This window comes from Salmo salar, chromosome ssa06, assembly GCF_905237065.1.
Source record: "Salmo salar chromosome ssa06, Ssal_v3.1, whole genome shotgun sequence".
Classification (NCBI taxonomy): Eukaryota; Metazoa; Chordata; class Actinopteri; order Salmoniformes; family Salmonidae; genus Salmo; species Salmo salar.
In genome coordinates this window covers 85,869,922-85,887,058 of record NC_059447.1, presented here as the reverse complement: position 1 = coordinate 85,887,058, position 17,137 = coordinate 85,869,922, and the positions used below count along the sequence as shown (strand labels likewise).

Below are 17,137 nucleotides of genomic sequence, written 5' to 3'. Positions count from 1 at the left end.
GGATAGTCATAGCCAGCTAGCTAATGTATCCCTCTGAGCCGGATAAACTAGATTGCTGCATTTGCTAGCTAAGTGATAGTGCTAGCTAGCTGTAGCTTTAGGTTTTCAGTACTAGATTCGTTCTCTGATCCTTTGATTGGATGGACAATATGTCAGTTCATGCTGCAACAGCTCTGATAGGTTGGAGGACATCCTCTGGATGTTGTCATAATAACTGTGTAAGTCTATGGAAGGTTGTGAGAAATGGGAGCCTCCTAGGTTTTGTATTGAAGTCAATGTACCCAGAGGAGGACGGAAGCTAGCTGTCCTCTGGCTACACCATGGTGCTACCCTACAGATTGCTGTTGAGGCTACCGTAGACCTTCCTCCTCTGACTTCACAGCATTTACAGAGACAAGCCAGTGTACACTGAGTATACCAAACATTAGGAACACCTTCCTAATATTGAGTTGCAGTCACCCTTTTTCCCTCAGTACAGCCTCAATTCGTCGGGGGCAAGGACTCTACAAGGTGTCCAAAGCGTTCCACAGGGATGCTGGCCCATGTTGACGACAATGTTTCCCACAGTTGTGTCAAGTTGGCTGGATGTCCTTTGGGTGGTGGACCATTCTTGATACACACGGGAAACTGTTAAGCGTAAAGTTCTTGACACAAACTGGTGAGCCTGGCACCTACTACAATACCCTGTTCAAAGGCCCTTAAATATTTTGTCTTGCCCTTTCACCCTCTGAATGGCACAATTACACAATCCATGTCTCAAGGCTTAAACATCCTTATCTCCTCCCCTTCATCTACACTGATTGCAGTGGATTTAACACGTGACATCAATATGGAATCATAGCTGTCACCTGGATTCACCTGGTCAGTCTGTTCTTAATGTTTTGGTTACTCAGTCTATATCACACTATGAACTTTAAGGCCGCTCATCATGTACAGTCGTGGCCAAAAGTTTTGAGAATGACACAAATATTAATTTTCACGAAGTTTGCTGCTTCAGTGTCTTTAGATATTTTTGTCAGATGTTACTATGGAATGGTGAAGTATAATTACAAGCATTTCATAAGTGTCAAAGGCTTTTATTGACAATTACATGAAGTTGATGCAAAGAGTCAATATTTGCAGTATTGACCCTTCTTTTTCAAGACCTCTGCAATCCGCCCTGGCATGCTGTCAATTAACTTCTGGGCCACATCCTTACTGATGGCTGCCGGTTCTTGCATAATCATTGCTTGGAGTTTGTCAGAATTTGTGGGTTTTTGTTTGTCCACCCGCCTCTTGAGGATTGACCACAAGTTCTCAATGGGATTAAGGTTTGGGGAGTTTCTTGGCCATGGACCCAAAATATCGATGTTTTGTTCCCCGAGCCACTTAGTAATCACTTTTGCCTTATGGCAAGGTGCTCCATCATGCTGGAAAAGGCATTGTTTGTCACCAAACTGTTCCTGGATGGTTGGGAGAAGTTGCTCTCGGAGGATGTGTTGGTACCATTCTTTATTCATGGCTGTGTTCTTAGGCAAAATTGTGAGTGAGCCCACTCCCTTGGCTGAGAAGCAACCCCACACATGAATGGTCTCAGGATGCTTTACTGTTGGCATGACACAGGACTGATGGTAGCACTCACCTTGTCTTCTCCGGACATGCTTTTTTCCGGACGCCCCAAACAATCGGAAAGGGGATTCATCAGAGAAAATGACTTTAGCCCAGACCCCAGCAGTCCGATCCCTGTACCTTTTTGCAGAATATCAGTCTGTCCCTGATGTTTTTCCTGGAGAGAAGTGACTTATTTGCTGCCCTTCTTGACACCAGGCCATCCTCCAAAAGTCTTCGCCTCACTGTGCGTGCAGATGCACTCACACCTGCCTGCTGCCATTCCTGAGCAAGCTCTGTACTGATAGTGCCCCGATCTCGCAGCTGAATCAACTTTAGGAGACGGTCCTGCAGCTTGCTGGACTTTCTTGGGTGCCCTGATGTCGCCTTCAACACAAATTTGAACCGCTCTCCTTGAAGTTCTTGATGATCCGATAAATGGTTGATTTAGTTGCAATCTTACTGGCAGCAATATCCTTGCCTGTGGCATGTGTTTCCTTGCAGGTAACCATGGTTGACAGAGGAAGAACAATGATTCCAAGTACCACCCTCATTTTGAAGCTTTCAGTCTGTTATTCAAACTCAATCAGCATGACAGAGTGATCTCCAGCCTTGTTCTTGTCAACACTCACATCTGTGTTAATGAGAGAATCACTGACATGATGTCAGCTGGTCCTTTTGTGGCAGGGCTGAAATGCAGTGGAAATGTTTTTTGGGGATACAGTTCATTTGCATGGCAAAGAGGGACTTTGCAATTCATCCGATCACTCTTCATAACATTCTGGGGTATATGCAAATTGTCATCATGCAAACTGAGGCAGCAAACTTTGAAAATGTATATTTGTGTCATTCTTAAAACTTTTGGCCACGACTGTACCTTGGTAATAATAATGTACTCTGCTGTGCATACTATACACTTGAATCCTACTGTTTACAATATACAGTTTATGACATTGCCTTTGATATGCCTGCTCATCTAAAACCGATTTCCCACAACTGACAGGAAGTGACTGATGCTTTGTCCGTGTAATGCTGAGACATCTGAGACTCAGAGACAATCTCAGGGTAGATGAGAAAGAGGATCCGTTTGGATGAAGCAAGGCGACTTGTCATGGATGTCTCGCTCTCATCCCATCCCCCTCTCTGGAACTCTGACAGCACTCTGTCTCATCACCTTGGCAGCTGTTGCCGTGGTTCTGTCACCGTTGGCTGCGGTATCGCAGCGTGAGCCTGAGAACTACCTAGATGGCATGTCCACACAGATCAGGTTGACACTGGTCTACCTGTGAGGTTCTGTAGCGTCTTTCTTATCTCCTTAATGTGTCAATGACATTACCTTATTAATGCATAAATCACCACAGTCAATGTGTCTCGTTGACATAGAGACACACTCTGCTGTCCTCCTCTCTTGACCCTGGGTTCTTGTGGTGCAGAGAACAATCAGCAGCCTCTGCCTCACCAACTGCAGTTGGCAGGAAACCCTGGCTGAACGACTGTTTGAATAGAGGGTGAGGGAGAGAAGCTGTGACTGAAAGACTACATTACATGACCAAAAGTATGTGGACATCTGCTCGTCGAACATCTCATTCCAAAATCATGAGCATTAATATGGAGTTGGTCCCCCCTTTGCTGCTATAAAATCCTCCACTCTTCTGGGAAGGCTTTTCACTAGACGTTGGAACATTGCTGCAGGGACTTGCTTCCATTCAGCCACAAGAGCATTAGTGAGATTGGGCACTAATATTGGGCGATTTGGCCTGGCTCTGATACAGCATTCCAATTCATCCCAAAGGTGTTCGATGGGGTTGAGGTCAGGGCTTTGTGCAGGCCAGTCAAGTTCTTCCACGCCGATATCGGGAAAAAAAAAAGAAATCTGCCAGTTGAAGTGTGATTCATCACTCCAGAGAATGTGTTTCCAATGCTCCAGAGTCCAATGGCGGCGAGCTTTACACCCCTCCAGCCAACGCTTGGCATTTCGCATGGCGATCTTAGGCTTCAGGAAGCTCCCAACAACAGTTCTTGTGCTGACGTTGCCTCCAGAGGCAGTTTGGAACTCAGTAGTGAGTGTTGGAACCGAGGACAGACGATTTTTTACACACTTCAGCACTCGGTGGTCATGTTTTGTGAGCTTGTGTGGCCTTCCGCTTCGCGGCTGAACCATTGTTGCTCCCAAACGTTTCCACTTCACAATAACAGCACTTACAGTTTACCGGGGCAGCTCTAGCAAGGCAGACATTTGACACACTGACTTGTTGGAAAGGTGGCATCCTGTGACAGTGCCATGTTGAAAGTCACAACCTTTCAGTGAGGCCATAGTACTGCCAATGTTTGTCTATGGAGATTGCATGGCTGTATGCTCAGTAACGGGTGTGGCTGAATCCACGAATTTGAAGGGGTGTCCACATTCTTTTGTGTGTGTATATATGTATGTATATATATATATATATATGTATGTGTGTATATATATAGATAGATAGATAGATAGATAGATAGATAGATAGATAGATAGATAGAGTAATTCAGTCACCAGATCTCAACCCAATTGAATACTTAAGGGAGATTCTGGTGCGGTGCCTGATACAGCGTTTTCCACCACCATCAACAAAACACCAAATGATGGAATTTATGGTTGAAGAATGGTGTCACATCCCTCCAATAGAGTTCCAGACACTTGTAGAATCTATGACAAGGTGCATTGAAGCTGTTCAGGTTCGTGGTGACCCAACGCCCTATTAAGATGCTTTATGTTGGTGTTTCCTTTATTTTGGCAGTTACCTGTATTTGTTCTTTGTCTCTGATGCCCCTCAGTGGAAAGAGTTACTCAATGAGTGCTGAAGTGCTTATTATAAAACTGCCAGTGAAAGGAATCAATAGTCTGCTTTCATAAGACTTTCTATGATACACTGTCTTACTGCAAAACCAACCTGGTTAGGTGACCCCTAGTGACCCCCAGTGACTGACTGGTGACCCCTAGTGAGTCACTGGTGACCCCTAGTGACTGACTGTTTGGTGACCCCTAGTGACTGACTGTTTGGTGACCCCTAGTGACTGACTGTTTGGTGACCCCCAGTGACTGACTGTTTGGTGACTCCCAGTGACTGACTGTTTGGTGACCCCCCAGTGACTGTTTGGTGACCCCCCAGTGACTGTTTGGTGACCCCCAGTGACTGACTGTTTGGTGACCCCCAGTGACTGACTGTTTGGTGACCCCCAGTGACTGACTGTTTGGTGACCCCTAGTGACTGACTGACTGGTGACCCCTAGTGACTGACTGACTGGTGACCCCTAGTGACTGACTGACTGACTGGTGACCCCCAGTGACTGACTGTTTGGTGACCCCTAGTGACTGACTGACTGTTTGGTGACCCCTAGTGACTGACTGACTGTTTGGTGACCCCTAGTGACTGACTGACTGTTTGGTGACCCCTAGTGACTGACTGACTGTTTGGTGACCCCTAGTGACTGACTGACTGTTTGGTGACCCCTAGTGACTGACTGACTGACTGACTGGTGACCCCTAGTGACTGACTGTTCAGTGTCAGTGTTACCATAAGAGTTTTGCCTGCTAATATCTTCAACAATGACTGATAGGCTTACAGATGGAATCATGCAATCTTTATTATCTTGTATCATATGTTAATATGTAGCTTAATTATATAAACTGTATGACAGGAATATGTGAAATAAATAAGTGAAGTATGTATTTAACAGATAAACAGATCTGTCTAGTAACATTCTGAGCAACAGACAGCAGTAGCCTGGTTTGAGTCTTTTCTCTCTCTCTCGTTCTCAGGGGACTCTTTCACTCAATTCCGCTTTTCTGAAGAGAAGGAGTGGGATATGGACTCATTGGCAGCCAATCAGGTAAATATGGTATTGCCTTTCCTCTGTTCCTCTTAAAGTTGTGTTTCCAGTATAGATCCCTCTCTCTCTCATTGAACGGACCAGTCAGCTCTACCAGTGCTCAATAAGATCTTGTTGCCAATAGTGTGTAATGTGTTTATCTGTCTTCAGACAGTGACTAGGTAGTGGCTAGGGTGTTGTTTTGGTACTAGTCTATTTTGTCTCAGGAGTTGATAAGTGCTCTCTCTTCCTCCCCCTCTGACTCTCCCTCTCTCCTCTACCTCCCTTCCTCCACCCTTTGCCCCCTTCCTCCACCCTTTACTCCCTTCCTCTACCTTCCCACCTCTCTCCCTACATCTAGTTTTCAGCAGTGTTTGTGGACCTCCCAGCCCTGGCCCAGTCTCTACAGGAGCTGCCTCTCCACCACAGACTGAACCTGGAGGCTGAACTAGTCCAGGTAGGTACTGATGCCTCTCCACCACAGACTGAACCTGGAGGCTGAACTAGTCCAGGTAGGTACTGATGCCTCTCCACCACAGACTGAACCTGGAGGCTGAACTAGTCCAGGTAGGTACTGATGCCTCTCCACCACAGACTGAACCTGGAGGCTGAACTAGTCCAGGTAGGTACTGATGCCTCTCCACCACAGACTGAACCCGGAGGCTGAACTAGTCCAGGTAGGTACTGATGCCTCTCCACCACAGACTGAACCCGGAGGCTGAACTAGTCCAGGTAGGTACTGATGCCTCTCCACCACAGACTGAACCCGGAGGCTGAACTAGTCCAGGTAGGTACTGATGCCTCTCCACCACAGACTGAACCTGGAGGCTGAACTAGTCCAGGTAGGTACTGATGCCTCTCCACCACAGACTGAACCTGGAGGCTGAACTAGTCCAGGTAGGTACTGATGCCTCTCCACCACAGACTGAACCTGGAGGCTGAACTAGTCCAGGTAGGTACTGATGCCTCTCCACCACAGACTGAACCTGGAGGCTGAACTAGTCCAGGTAGGTACTGATGCCTCTCCACCACAGACTGAACCTGGAGGCTGAACTAGTCCAGGTAGGTACTGATGCCTCTCCACCACAGACTGAACCTGGAGGCTGAACTAGTCCAGGTAGGTACTGATGCCTCTCCACCACAGACTGAACCTGGAGGCTGAACTAGTCCAGGTAGGTACTGATGCCTCTCCACCACAGACTGAACCTGGAGGCTGAACTAGTCCAGGTAGGTACTGATGCCTCTCCACCACAGACTGAACCTGGAGGCTGAACTAGTCCAGGTAGGTACTGATGCCTCTCCACCACAGACTGAACCTGGAGGCTGAACTAGTCCAGGTAGGTACTGATGCCTCTCCACCACAGACTGAACCTGGAGGCTGAACTAGTCCAGGTAGGTACTGATGCCTCTCCACCACAGACTGAACCTGGAGGCTGAACTAGTCCAGGTAGGTACTGATGCCTCTCCACCACAGACTGAACCTGGAGGCTGAACTAGTCCAGGTAGGTACTGATGCCTCTCCACCACAGACTGAACCTGGAGGCTGAACTAGTCCAGGTAGGTACTGATGCCTCTCCACCACAGACTGAACCTGGAGGCTGAACTAGTCCAGGTAGGTACTGATGCCTCTCCACCACAGACTGAACCTGGAGGCTGAACTAGTCCAGGTAGGTACTGATGCCTCTCCACCACAGACTGAACCTGGAGGCTGAACTAGTCCTGATGCAGAACCTTTTTGCTCCCTTGGGTTTGGCGTCTAGACTAGCGTATTCAGAAGTGTTGTAATATTACCATGGAAACCTGTTGAATTCTTTGTTTTCAGAGCATTCCCAGAAAGTCATTGTCTAAGTATTGGTAATGTAATGGTCAGTCACCAAGTGTATTTGGGTTGAATCCAGATGTATTATCTAATCCTGTGGTTATTAATCAGGTGACCTCTCCGGTGGAGCTTCCCACTATGACCATGGCACCCAAACAGAACTCTGTAGCGCTGGGTCTGTTTAAGCCTACTGTCCCAGGAGTCCCAGCCGCTCAGAAAGGCCTTACTCCAAGCCTGGGTGTTTCCTGTGCTATGAGCACAGCCCCAGGCACTGTTCCTCTGGGCTCCTCAGCTGCCAAGACCCCTGTGGTGGATGACATGGATAAAGATTTGGACCAGCTGCTCGGTCTACAGAGCTCAGTCTCAGAACCTTCAGCGTCCCAAACTGGCAGGCTTGTGGAGGTTCCAAATAAACGTGAGTACCCAGCAGGCGCATAACATTTTTGTTCTGTTCTGCAATGTTGTAATTAGATTATACACGGTTGCAGACTATTCAGTGTGGAAAAATACCTTGTTGCTACAACAACCCATCACTTAACAGTAACCTAAAGAAAGGCATTGATAATTTGCTAGCAACATACAGAGAAACAAGATGGAAAATTGTTGGTTCCTCCACTATATCTGTGTGAGTACTAGGGAGAGTGCAACTTTCTGTGGTATCTTTTTTCAGCAGCATTAGAGGAGAGGGAGGAGCTTGTTCCAGAGGAGGAGAGGGAGGAGGACAGGAAGCAGGAGACACAGCAGGGCAAGGAGGAGGTGGCTGCACCTCCCAAGGCAGAGGTAGCAAAGGAGGTGGTGACAGAGGAGGACCTGGAAGACTGGCTGGACAGCATGATCTCCTGACCCTGAACTCTAACCTTTGACCCTGTCTGACCTAGGAGAAGGACCGTCCAGTCCCCAATTCAGCCCTTATCACATAACGAGTACATCCCTCAGCCCCTAACAGTCTTACATCATATTCTAATCCACCACAGTCAACACATGTAGCACTGCTTATATAACAGCAGATTCAGTAATATACTTTTCATAAGATCGACTTTGGACGAAGGCATTGTTGGGAGTTCTTTCCCTCCCATATGACTGATTCACATCAAGTCCCATGTTTTCTCCATCCTACCGACTACCCTGGATGGTTTGGCTGTAGCAGCAGAGCTCTGTACCCTTCCAAGTCAAAGGACATGAATTTCCTATTCCTTGTGCCTTGTCAGACACGGCAAGGGACACACACACACACACAGATTTTCCCCTCTGAAAGGTTTCTGTAATTGGATCGGGGTTGTGAGTTAGTTGACAGCCCATGGAATACAGACATGGTTTATTGCATTGGTTAATTTATTCATTTCCATCCCTCCTCTTCTCAAAAAGAAATGCAGTTTTACCAAAGCTACTACATATAAATGGCCATACAATAGCAGTTCACTGTTTTTCTGTGTTCAATAAATCCTGAACCATGTTTTTTCCTCAGCTTGTCATTTCTACTATGGAAAGAAAGGTGTACAGGCAGACAAGGAAACTGTAGCTTGGGAACAAATCCAAACTGAGCAACAATTACACAATGGGTATCTAGATATTTATTTTCTTCTAAAAAGCTATCCCTACTGTAGCTAGGTAATTCTAATCTAATCCGCAACCTAGAGCACGAAGGGTGTCAAGTTCTCATTTTAAGGCACATTGGCACTTTATAAACAACTATAATGGGCTCAAGACTGACCCTTGAGGGACCCCTTTTTAAATTTCTCATCTCACCAAGCTAATTAGATTCAGACCAAGTTCAAAGAAGGTAGAATAGGTCGAATTTAATTTCTAGTCAAGTTTCATCATTATCACCACCACAATTCACATTCTAGCATCCATCTTGTGTTTTGGTTCTCAGTTAATATCTTGGGTATTAATATCATGGCTTGTACATTCAATCACTCCTCAAGCTGTAACCCTACATATATCAATGTCTCGACTCTACCACACAACACACATTGTGCAACAGTTTTGGGGGTAAGCAAGTGAAAAGGGTAATGCGTCATAACAAATCAAATGAATATAACCATTTGTGTTCAAAGAGGAAACAAGGTGTCACCGTGACAGTGACCTATCTTTTAGTAACAGGCAAAAGGACTTTTCTTTACAATGTAAATTCAAACACCAAGTCCAATCATCGTCTTCGTCAACCTCAGTCTCTCCTCAGTAGTGGCTTGCCATTTCATTAGGTGATACTGTATGATGGATACAATGGCAGCAGAAGAGCTAAGTGGAGCTAGATTTCATGTTCCATTAAGGTTCAAGTGAATTAGTCTTTACCAGATAGTGTAGTAGGGTAGCTGGGTAGTGTTCTGGTGTCCTCTCTACCCAGATAGTGTTGTAGGGTAGCTGGGTAGTGTTCTGGTGTCCTCTCTACCCAGATAGTGTTGTAGGGTAGCTGGGTAGTGTTTAGGTGTCCTCTCTACCCAGATAGTGTTGTAGGGTAGCTGGGTAGTGTTCTGGTGTCCTCTCTACCCAGATAGTGTAGTAGGGTAGCTGGGTAGTGTTCTGGTGTCCTCTCTACCCAGATAGTGTTGTAGGGTAGCTGGGTAGTGTTCTGGTGTCCTCTCTACCCAGATAGTGTTGTAGGGTAGCTGGGTAGTGTTCTGGTGTCCTCTCTACCCAGATAGTGTTGTAGGGTAGCTGGGTAGTGTTCTGGTGTCCTCTCTACCCAGATAGTGTAGTAGGGTAGCTGGGTAGTGTTCTGGTGTCCTCTCTACCCAGATAGTGTTGTAGGGTAGCTGGGTAGTGTTCTGGTGTCCTCTCTACCCAGATAGTGTTGTAGGGTAGCTGGGTAGTGTTCTGGTGTCCTCTCTACCCAGGTAGGTTAGCTAGCTAATGTAGTTTTAGGTGTCCTCTCTATCAAGGTAGGGTTGTAGAGTAGCTGGGTAGTGTTAGGGGTCCTCTCTACCCAAGCAGGTCCTCATACTGCTTCCTGAAACAGTCCCCAGCAGGGAAGAAGTCCCAGCATCTCTCCTGGTACATCTTCCACACATATGACTCCTGTTGGAGGACAGGGAAATACACAGTAGTTAAAATGGTTTTAGCAGCGAAAAGGTGTTTCAACTAGAAAAGGTCATTTTACATGAAATCAAATTGTGTAGTGTGTTAAAGTCAAATGGCAGCAATATTACAATTTGAAATTCACATGACATTCAAAAGGTATGGTGTCATTGTTGGTTTAGGGAGCGATTGCATTAATTTTTTTAATCAAATTTCAAATTAAAATGCAAAACTTATATATTCTGTTTCAATACGGTAGATGTTGCATTCATTTTCTGTGTATCAAGTTTACAAACTATAATTTCAAGTTGATCAAATTTTCATATATTCAACTTCTTGGATGCATTCAAATTCTGATTCAAAACCAGAGACAACATCCTGGTACTTTGCGAGCAAGGAAAGGTAGAGGAGAACAGAGAATCAACCGCTTTGTGGAAAAACAGAAGCTTTTGCCAGTTTCCGAAGCCAATGGGACATGTTTAATTTATTGTCTTCCTATGAATTGGTCTCTAGCGTTTGAACCGTTATAAGCTATTATGGCTATATCCCATTCCTGAAAGCTTAGACTCTCTCGAACATGGACATGTCTAGACGTTGAACCAATGTGGAATAGATGTTGAATTGACGTCTGTGCCCAATGGGTCTAAGAAGTTGAATATATGAAACTTTGATAAACATAAAATTAATGCAACATCTACCGTATTAAAACAGAATATATACGTTTTGAATTTGAATATTACATTGAAATTGAATTTCAAAAATGTATGCGACTTATTCATTCAATTCAGTTTTTAAAATCCTGAAATACATCAATTTATGAATTCAATGTGTGCATTACAAATTGTTAGATATTCAATTCAATATCCTAATACAAATTCAAAATTGTGTAATTCAAATACAATTTCTGTTGGCACTGAAATCACTCCATAGTTCCATTCTAGTGCTAGAGTTTCAATGACAGAGATTGAGACCTGAGAAGTGTTGTACGTACCTGACCAGTGTGTTCAGTCTCGTCCTTGTTGATGAGGTACATCAGGAAGAAGCTGTACAGGAAGAAAAGCCGTGTGGCCAGTTTGATCAAATATTAACTCAGGCTTTCATCCAGAGCATCACTGGTAAAGTTAAGTAAGTTGGTAAGGTGAAGCATATCTAATTCAATTCGAACGAGAACCTTTAATGGAGCGGCTCTGGTCGTATGTGCTTGAACAACATCCTCACGTCAGTATGTACTCACAGGTAGTTGGCCAGGTTGTGCTCTTGTAAGGTGTGGGTCTCAAAGCCGTGGGGTGTCGTGTCAAAGTAATCGTTTCCAATTCCACAGATGAAGCATTTAGTCTACAAGAGGATGATAGAATGTGTTTACCCAATCAGATACACTCCCCTAACATATTGCATTTATTCAAGAAGATTCCGTGTTCTGTCAAAGAATATGCTTATTCCTAACAATGATCGTTTTGTTATTTTTATTTAACCTTTATTTAACTAGGCAAGTAAGTTTAGAACAAAATCTTATTTACAATGACGGCCTACCCCTGGCCAAACCCTCCCCTAACCCGGACGACGCTGGGCCAATTGTACGCCGCCCTATGGGACTGCCGATCACAGCCGGTTGTGACACAGCCCGGGATCGAACCAGGTTCTGTAGTGACGCCTCTAGCACTCTACAGTGCCTTAGACCGCTGCACCACTTGGGAGCCCAGAAAATGTTCTAGGTGAGACCAGGTGAACTCTTACCTCCATATCCTCCTTCACCTGCTCCTGCTGGTCTCTCAGTTCCCCAAACGCATCAATAATCAAACCTGGAATATTGAACAAGACAGCATTTTAACTTCTTAAACACGGTAAAGTCCTCTCAGCTGTTGTTCTGAACACCAGGGGCTATACGTTTCAGAGTAGGAGTGCTGATTTAGGATCACACTTTTTTAAATCACATGATCCTAGACCTCACCCCAAAGATTATTTAGTCTAGTGTTTACGTGGCAGCTAAAAGCTGAATTGTGTGTCCATCAGGAACTTCAAGAAAACTGATACAGTATCAAAAACGTTCATTAGTAACATACCAATGTTGGGGTCACTCCCATTTCAATTCAGATAGGTAAAACACTGTAATTCCAACTCAAAATGCTACCTATTGAAGAGAAGACTTCCTGAATTGACTGGAAATAACCACACCCCTGGTAGTAACGTACCCTGAATGATGGCCAGGAGGATGACGATGACGAAGAAGAAGAAGGTGATGTCAAAGAGGATACGCCACAGCTCGTAGGGGTCTCCTGCCGGGTCCTCGAGCTCATCACCAATACCACCGCCGGCCCTCACCCCGGCGTACAGGTGGAACAGATAGCACTGAGGAGGATATACAGGTGGAACAGATAGCACTGAGGGGGATATACAGGTGGAACAGGTGGAACAGATAACACTGAGGAGGATATACAGGTGGAACAGATAACACTGAGGAGGATATACAGGTGGAACAGATAACACTGAGGAGGATATACAGGTGGAACAGATAACACTGAGGAGGATATACAGGTGGAACAGATAACACTGAGGAGGATATACAGGTGGAACAGATAACACTGAGGAGGATATACAGGTGGAACAGATAGCACTGAGGAGGATATACAGGTGGAACAGATTGTTTTAAAAAAACCCTCCTCCTCCTCAGTGCAATCTTTCAACAGAAAGTAGTAAAGAATAGAGGAGGGGTTTTAAACTCCTCGTTCAACAGATCTACACTAGTGTGAAGTGATGAGGTGTCTTCAACGCTGTGTGAAGGATATGCAGCAGTGTTGACAACCTTCTTGGATCCCTTCCAACAACATGTTCTGTGAGTCGTGGAATGAACTCTAACCAAGCCATCTATTAGTGGGCCATCTTAAGAACTTAACCTGTGAAGGATGTGTATGACTACCTGACACGTGCTATGACACAGTATCAATACTAGTGTGTTGAGTCATATATTAGCAGTGAGTAGAGGTGTGTGTGCGTGTATAGACTTACAGTCATCATGTCGTCACACTTCATGTCAGGTGCGTCCTCATCCTCGCTCTTGTTGTAGAACTTCCTGAAGAAGTTGAAGGCCACCACAGTGTACAGATACACCACCACCGCCAACAGCCCTACAGTCAGCACCAACTGTACAGAGAGAGAGAAGGGTCATTATTAGTGATGATGTTGAAGGCCACCACGGTGTTCAGATACACCACCACCGCCAACAGCCCTACAGTCAGCACCAACTGTACAGAGAGAGAGAAGGGTCATTATTAGTGATGATGTTGAAGGCCACCACAGTGTACAGATACACCACCACCGCCAACAGCCCTACAGTCAGCACCAACTGTACAGAGAGAGAGAAGGGTCATTATTAGTGATGATGTTGAAGGCCACCACAGTGTACAGATACACCACCACCGCCAACAGCCCTACAGTCAGCACCAACTGTACAGAGAGAGAGAAGGGTCATTATTAGTGATGATGTTGAAGGCCACCACTGTGTTCAGATACACTGCCAACAGACAGTTAGCACCAACTGTAGAGAGGAAATTAATATTCACATTATTCTCAACATGCAGAAATGTAAAGGGTGTTGAGACCTGTGTCAAATGCACTTTAAATAAACATGACTTCACTTGACTTGAGAGAGAATAACAACCCTGCTCCTCCACGCACTCAACTGGTTTCCATCTGAAGCTCCCATCCACTACAGACCATGGTACCTGCCTACGGAGCAGCAAGAGGAACTGCCCCTCCCTAACTTCAGGATCTGCTCAAACCCTACACCCCAAACCGAACACTCCATTCTGTCACCTCTGGTCTCCTGGCCCTTCCACCCCTACGGGAGGGCAGCTCCCCCTCAGCCCAGTCCAAGCTCCTCTCTGTCCTGGCACCCTAATGGTGGAACCAGCTTCCCCCTGAAGCTAGAACAGCAGAGTTCCTGCCCATTTTATAAAAATATCTGAAACCCTACCTCTTCAAAGAGTATCTTAAATAATCCCACGCTCCACCAAAATATAAAACAAAAGCCTTTTGAGAACTAACACTAGCACTGACTTTTCCCCCTAACTAGCACTGACTTTTCCCCCTAACTAGCGCTGACTTTTCCCCCTAACTAGCGCTGACTTTTCCCCCTAACTAGCGCTGACTTTTCCCCCCAACTAGCGCTGACTTTCCCCCCCAACTAGCGCTGACTTTCCCCCCCAACTAGCGCTGACTTTCCCCCCAACTAGGCTGATTTCCCCTAACTAGCGCTGACTTTCCCCCAACTAGCGCTGACTTTCCCCCTAACTAGCGCTGACTTTCCCCCCAACTAGTATTCCCCTAACTAGCGCTGACTTTCCCCTAACTCCCCAACTAGCGCTGACTTTCCCCCAACTAGCGCTGACTTTCCCCCAACTAGCGCTGACTTTTCCCCCAACTAGCGCTGACTTTTCCCCCCTAACTAGCGCTGACTTTTCCCCCAACTAGCGCTGACTTTTCCCCCAACTAGCGCTGACTTTTCCCCTAACTAGCACTGACTTTTCCCCCTAACTAGCACTGACTTTTCCCCCTAACTAGCACTGACTTTTCCCCCTAACTAGCACTGACTTTTCCCCCTAACTAGCACTGACTTTTCCCCCTAACTAGCACTGACTTTTCCCCCTAACTAGCGCTGACTTTTCCCCCTAACTAGCGCTGACTTTTCCCCCTAACTAGCGCTGACTTTTCCCCTAACTAGCGCTGACTTTTCCCCCTAACTAGCGCTGACTTTTCCCCTAACTAGCGCTGACTTTTCCCCTAACTAGCGCTGACTTTTCCCCTAACTAGCGCTGACTTTTCCCCTAACTAGCGCTGACTTTTCCCCTAACTAGCGCTGACTTTTCCCCCTAACTAGCGCTGACTTTTCCCCTAACTAGCACTGACTGCTGATAGCTACTATACTGAGGAAAGATATGTGGCTGTCCCACCTAGCTACACCGTATATACAAAAGTATGTGGACATCCCTTCAAATGAGTGGATTCGGCTATTTCATCCACACCAGTTGCTGACAGGTGCATAAAATTGAGCTTTTTGAAAAATTTGCTTTTTGGTCTTAAAGGCCTAGTGCAGTCAAAAACTTGATATCCTGTTTTATATAGTGCATTCGAAAAATATTCAGACCCCTTGACTCTTCCCACATTTAATTAGGTTACAGCCTTATTCTAATATAGATTTTTTTGTATCTCATCAATCTACACACAATATCCCATAATGACAGAGCAAAAACAGGTTTGTAGACATTTTTGCAAATCTATAAAAAAAAAAAAACGGAAATATCACATTTACATAAGTATTCAGACCCTTTACTCAGTACTTAGTTGGGGAACCTATGTTAATCAGTTTTAGAATAAGGCTGTAATGTAACAAACTGTGGAAAAAGTGAAGGGGTCTAAATACTTTCTGAATGCGCTGTATATATTTCCACACTAAATAATACTGTGAAATTGTGACATTTATTATAATGTCATTTTAATGTAAGAGCCGTTTGAAAAGACCGCTTGAAATTTCAGCCTGTTTTGGTGGGATGGAGTTTTGGCCTGCCTGGCGGCATCACCAGGTGGTAAATAAGTTAATACACTAATAAGTAATAGTTTCAAACCTCTGCCAATAAATGTTCAGGTTACAGATTCCTCCCATTAGGCTCATCCAATTATGCCTCTCACTTCCAGACAGTCCTAGCTAAATTCTTCCTTGAGAAATTTGGTCTTCGCTAAAAAGCAATTTTTGTTTCTTTTTGACACTTTTAATTGGAAAAAATAACAGTAAGGTACTTAATTATTATTTAGAAATTATTTGATATTGAGATAAAAACAGCTGAATTGGGCCTTTAATTTAAGATTAGGGTTAGCAGTGTGGTTAGGGTTAGTTTTAAAATCAGATTTTATGACTTTGTGGCTGTGTCAGCTGGTGTCCACTCTGCAGAGCTGCCTCCAGAACAAGATTCATGACGAAAAACACTAACCTGCATTGAGATGTCCCCCTGTTCTACAGTCTAGTGATTAAAATGTCTGTGTGGTCTTCTGACAGTGTCTGGTGGTGTTATTGCCACATGCCTGTTTTCCGTTGTGAGTGACGGAGGACAGGATGGTCCGGAGGGTCTTGAAGCCCATGGCGATGTCCAGCAGATGGGCAGCGAAGAAGAAGTTGTTGTAGTGCCCCAGGATGGACATGGTGGCGTACCAGATCAGGTACAGGAACGACTGACATGACAGAACAAGGAAAAGTGAAGCTCAGTCCGTCACTTTTTCAGTCTAAAATCAACTTGAAATTCCTAGTCCTTTCCCCTTTGTGTTTACAGATTGTAAGGGACTGGATAGGTGTAAGCAGTATGGTGATGGCTCCAGCTAGCCTTCTGATGGCCTCAGGGTGGTTTGACCATACTCCTTACACCTATCCAGAGCCCTAATGCTAGCCACAAACACTGAAGGGAGAGGAGCTAGGTTGACAGTTTGTCTTTATTGAGGGAGTAAACACTTACGTTATCAGTCAGCACCACTCCCATTTTCCAGATGTGGTACTTGGTGTCGATAGAGCTCAACCTGCCATTAGGAAACAGACAGATGTTTCTTAGCGTTGAATTAAACCAAGTTACCCACCCATTCACAATATAGTATATGTCTTTTACTGTGTTGATATGAGAGGATTACTTTCTCACCAGCGGTTAACTAAACTGAGATGCTATGTATATAACTGTGTTTATTGGCTACGTGTTTATTACCAGTGCATGTGAGGGAAGAATTACGTATTTATCTGATTTATTTGACATTAACGGTTAACAATTAATATTTAACTAATTGTAAGACATTTCTGTCCTACTAATGTCTGTGTTTTCATGGTCTCCACTCTAGGTG

The 17,137-nt window shown here is 45.0% G+C and overlaps 2 protein-coding genes across 7 annotated transcripts in view; one reads left to right on the top strand and one right to left on the bottom strand.

Moving 5' to 3' along the window:
* The window catches only part of aven (apoptosis, caspase activation inhibitor), a 72,856-nt gene extending 64,154 nt beyond the window's left edge, over positions 1 to 8,702 (top strand). The window contains exons 3-6 of one of the 2 annotated variants that reach the window (XM_045721106.1): positions 5,381 to 5,451; positions 5,792 to 5,887; positions 7,361 to 7,664; positions 7,923 to 8,702. In XM_045721106.1, the coding sequence (XP_045577062.1) occupies positions 5,381 to 5,451; positions 5,792 to 5,887; positions 7,361 to 7,664; positions 7,923 to 8,092 (641 nt within the window). In that variant the 3' untranslated portion in view covers positions 8,093 to 8,702. Of the gene's footprint in view, positions 1 to 5,380; positions 5,452 to 5,791; positions 5,888 to 7,360; positions 7,665 to 7,919 lie in introns of both variants that reach the window. The other variant, XM_014206091.2, reaches the window with a different exon arrangement.
* Positions 8,564 to 17,137, bottom strand: part of LOC106608253 (ryanodine receptor 3) — a 288,745-nt gene continuing 280,171 nt past the window's right edge. For 4 of the 5 annotated variants that reach the window (XM_045721102.1, XM_045721103.1, XM_045721105.1 and 1 more), the window contains 8 exons: positions 16,765 to 16,825; positions 16,340 to 16,486; positions 13,271 to 13,405; positions 12,457 to 12,613; positions 12,002 to 12,066; positions 11,502 to 11,602; positions 11,259 to 11,310; positions 8,564 to 10,267 (listed from right to left, as the gene is read on the bottom strand). In XM_045721102.1, coding sequence (XP_045577058.1) covers positions 10,172 to 10,267; positions 11,259 to 11,310; positions 11,502 to 11,602; positions 12,002 to 12,066; positions 12,457 to 12,613; positions 13,271 to 13,405; positions 16,340 to 16,486; positions 16,765 to 16,825 — 814 coding nt within the window. In that variant the 3' untranslated portion in view covers positions 8,564 to 10,171. Of the gene's footprint in view, positions 10,268 to 11,258; positions 11,311 to 11,501; positions 11,603 to 12,001; positions 12,067 to 12,456; positions 12,614 to 13,270; positions 13,406 to 13,544; positions 13,709 to 16,339; positions 16,487 to 16,764; positions 16,826 to 17,137 lie in introns of those variants that run through there. The other variant, XR_006770345.1, reaches the window with a different exon arrangement.